Here is a 2,792-nt window from a genome sequence, read left to right on the forward strand (position 1 = left end):
AAAATTTCCAGGCGGACGGCATACCGCAGTACCGGCACCAGTCCGTGCTGCTGGACCTGTCCAACCGCGCGTACGTGTTCCAGTACATGCACGTGAACGTGACGGAGACGCCCGTCATCCCGTACGAGGTGGACCGCTACTACGTGTTCGGCTCCAACACCGCGCGCGTCACCGTCGTAGGGGACGTCGTCGGACCACTCTTCCCCACCATGCCGGTCAATGCTACCAGTTTACTAGATCTGCCAATGGTAAATTAAATTTTCATATTATCATTTGATTTAATCATACTTCATAGTGATTTAATTTACTTAAATATTAGTTTTACTGTCTTTTTGTTATAAATCTCGATGTTTTATATCGTTTTTAAATAAGTATAGATCGATGGCTACTACGTAGACTGTCGTAAATCATAATTTTGCCATTTACTCCTTGTTTTGTGTTTTTTTTAATTAACTTGATAAATACTGCGTTATCTTGAAAGTATATAAAGAAGTAAGAAAGTATGTTCGTGTTTGATCCGTCTTAATGATTATAGTTTTGTCTTGCATATTTTCGTTTGAAACAATAATTTACATAGAAGTAAACGATACATGATATATCTTGGATACGATTTATTACAATTTACTTTTATTCATTTTTTTTTTCAATGTTAGCTTAAACTGTAACTTTACATGAAAGCTTAACCCAACTTTTGTATACAAAAGTTTTGATGAACTAATTACAAAATGAATCAATATTAAATATTCACTTTTAAATACATATTATGTTTGTAGGACTCCGGTGAACAGAACATGTTCAGTTTCGCGGCGAACATGTACCTGACCCTGTACATGCGGCTCACGAACCAGCGCAACCGCACTCTGGAGCGCGACGCGTTCGCACATATGAATGTACTCTACCAACGACAGCTCTCCTTCATGAAGCCAGATGGATCCTTCAGCTTGTTCCGCAGCGACTGGTCAGTGTAGCCGATAATTTTTTTACAGTTTAAGGTTTCAAACTCGCCAAAATAGCGAAGACTGCAGACAGTAGACATCTTTAGACATCATGTCTAAAGATGTCTACTTGTCTATCTTTAATTGACACAGGGAAAAGGATGTTTCCTTACATACACGCCCTACAGCTATTAAACTAATTTTCTCTTCCCATTCCTTACTTGTAAAAGAGGTGTGGAAAGTTGTAAGAGAAAATTACTCTGTCAAGCACATTCATTTGAGTGTACACAAATTTTTTTTATTTGTCGCGTGCCTTCTGTCACGTTGTTATACCTGGCGAGGGGAACATTATGTAAAGGATGTTATTGCGAGCCCCGTTATATTGTGCAATTTAGTAGTAGTTAATCCCTTTTGTTTAATTAAATTTTTATTTTATATTTTAGGAATCAATCCGCTTCAAGTGTGTGGCTGACATCTTTCTGCGCTAAGATATTCCAAGAAGCGTCCTTCAATGAATGGGAAAACTATATCTATATCGATCCAAATGTGAGTATTAAATAAAATTATTAACTATTCTTAACAGAAAAAGCATCAGTGTTCAAACAGATTACATTTTCCATGTCACTTCATATGTGAAAAGGTCTTTATTACCAGAAGTATGTATTTGTTTATCCCTTTTTCTTCCTTTTTACCCCGAAAACTGACAATAATTTTGTCTATGAGTAAGTCAAGTTTATCTGGGTCGATGAAAGGCGTTTTCGCGGTTACTTCTGCAAAAAACGTGTAAAACCACAATGTCACAGGAAATAAAACAGTACAAGTTTGTTGTAGTAATTTTGTCTGTTTTTTTCTTGAGGTGATATCAATGGCGGTGTCGTGGCTGCTGGAGCACCAGACGGCGGAGGGCGCGTTCTACGAGGTGACGTGGTCTCCGGACCGCAACTCCAACGCCACCATCGCAGTGCCCGCCAACTCCGGCCTCTTCCGCGGCGCTGCCCACCTCGGCGTAGAGGTAACTACTGATATTTTGTAGTGTACATCCAACTTGTATAGACTATCAATATAATATGACCATCACCTATATATTACACCATCTAATTTCTTATTCCATCCTAATTTTACTATTTACATAGGTAACTAGAATGTATGGATGTTTGTAACGTAACTTCAAAACAGATAAATGGTCTGGTCTTCAATCTGCTATTTAAAAATTTTAAAAATAAAAAAATAGAAATAATAACTTGTAATTTACCCTACATGCTCTACATCATTCGTTAGTTCGTTTTGAAGATACACAATACATTCATTCATAAATGCTCATTTACATCAGTTACAAGTATGATATACTTTCGTGTTTGTTACCAGGTGAACGATTCAATAATACTTCAGCGGAATGTCACGCTCACAGCACAAGTCGTCATCACGTTGGAAACTGTGAAAAATTTAAAGGATATCGGATTTAAGGAGGTAAGGTTTCACATATATTTATAACTAGCTTTGTCCGCGATTTCGTCTGCGTAGAATAAAAAAAAAAAGTGTGTAAGTAGCCTATATGTTCTTCCAGACTATCCTCTATATCTATACGAAATTTCATCGACATCCGTTCAGCCGTTTAGGCTACAAACTCGTAACAAACATCCATCCATCCGTCCATCTAAACTTTCGCATTTATAATATTAAGTATGAAGTATGATTACAAAGTGTATCAAATAATAACAAAGAAATATTTTCTTATTTTAATAATAAAACACTAATGTTTTTAGGCTCTAAGCGCCCGCGTGGCTCAGGCTCAACGCAACGGCATCACGTGGCTGGAGAAGAACCTGAAACTACTGGAGGAGTACGGATCGCCCTACG

General features: G+C 37.6%; 1 protein-coding gene across 1 annotated transcript in view; it reads left to right on the forward strand.

The window, feature by feature from the left end:
- The window catches only part of LOC106102150 (CD109 antigen), a 21,234-nt gene that overhangs the window by 14,305 nt on the left and 4,137 nt on the right, over positions 1-2,792 (forward strand). Inside the window, exons 19-24 of the mRNA XM_013281560.1 lie at positions 12-248; positions 774-958; positions 1,379-1,481; positions 1,792-1,947; positions 2,301-2,402; positions 2,699-2,791. Coding sequence (XP_013137014.1) covers positions 12-248; positions 774-958; positions 1,379-1,481; positions 1,792-1,947; positions 2,301-2,402; positions 2,699-2,791 — 876 coding nt within the window. The remainder of the gene's footprint in view (positions 1-11; positions 249-773; positions 959-1,378; positions 1,482-1,791; positions 1,948-2,300; positions 2,403-2,698; position 2,792) is intronic.

Source organism: Papilio polytes, unplaced genomic scaffold (assembly GCF_000836215.1).
Source record: "Papilio polytes unplaced genomic scaffold, Ppol_1.0 DF823923.1, whole genome shotgun sequence".
Classification (NCBI taxonomy): Eukaryota; Metazoa; Arthropoda; class Insecta; order Lepidoptera; family Papilionidae; genus Papilio; species Papilio polytes.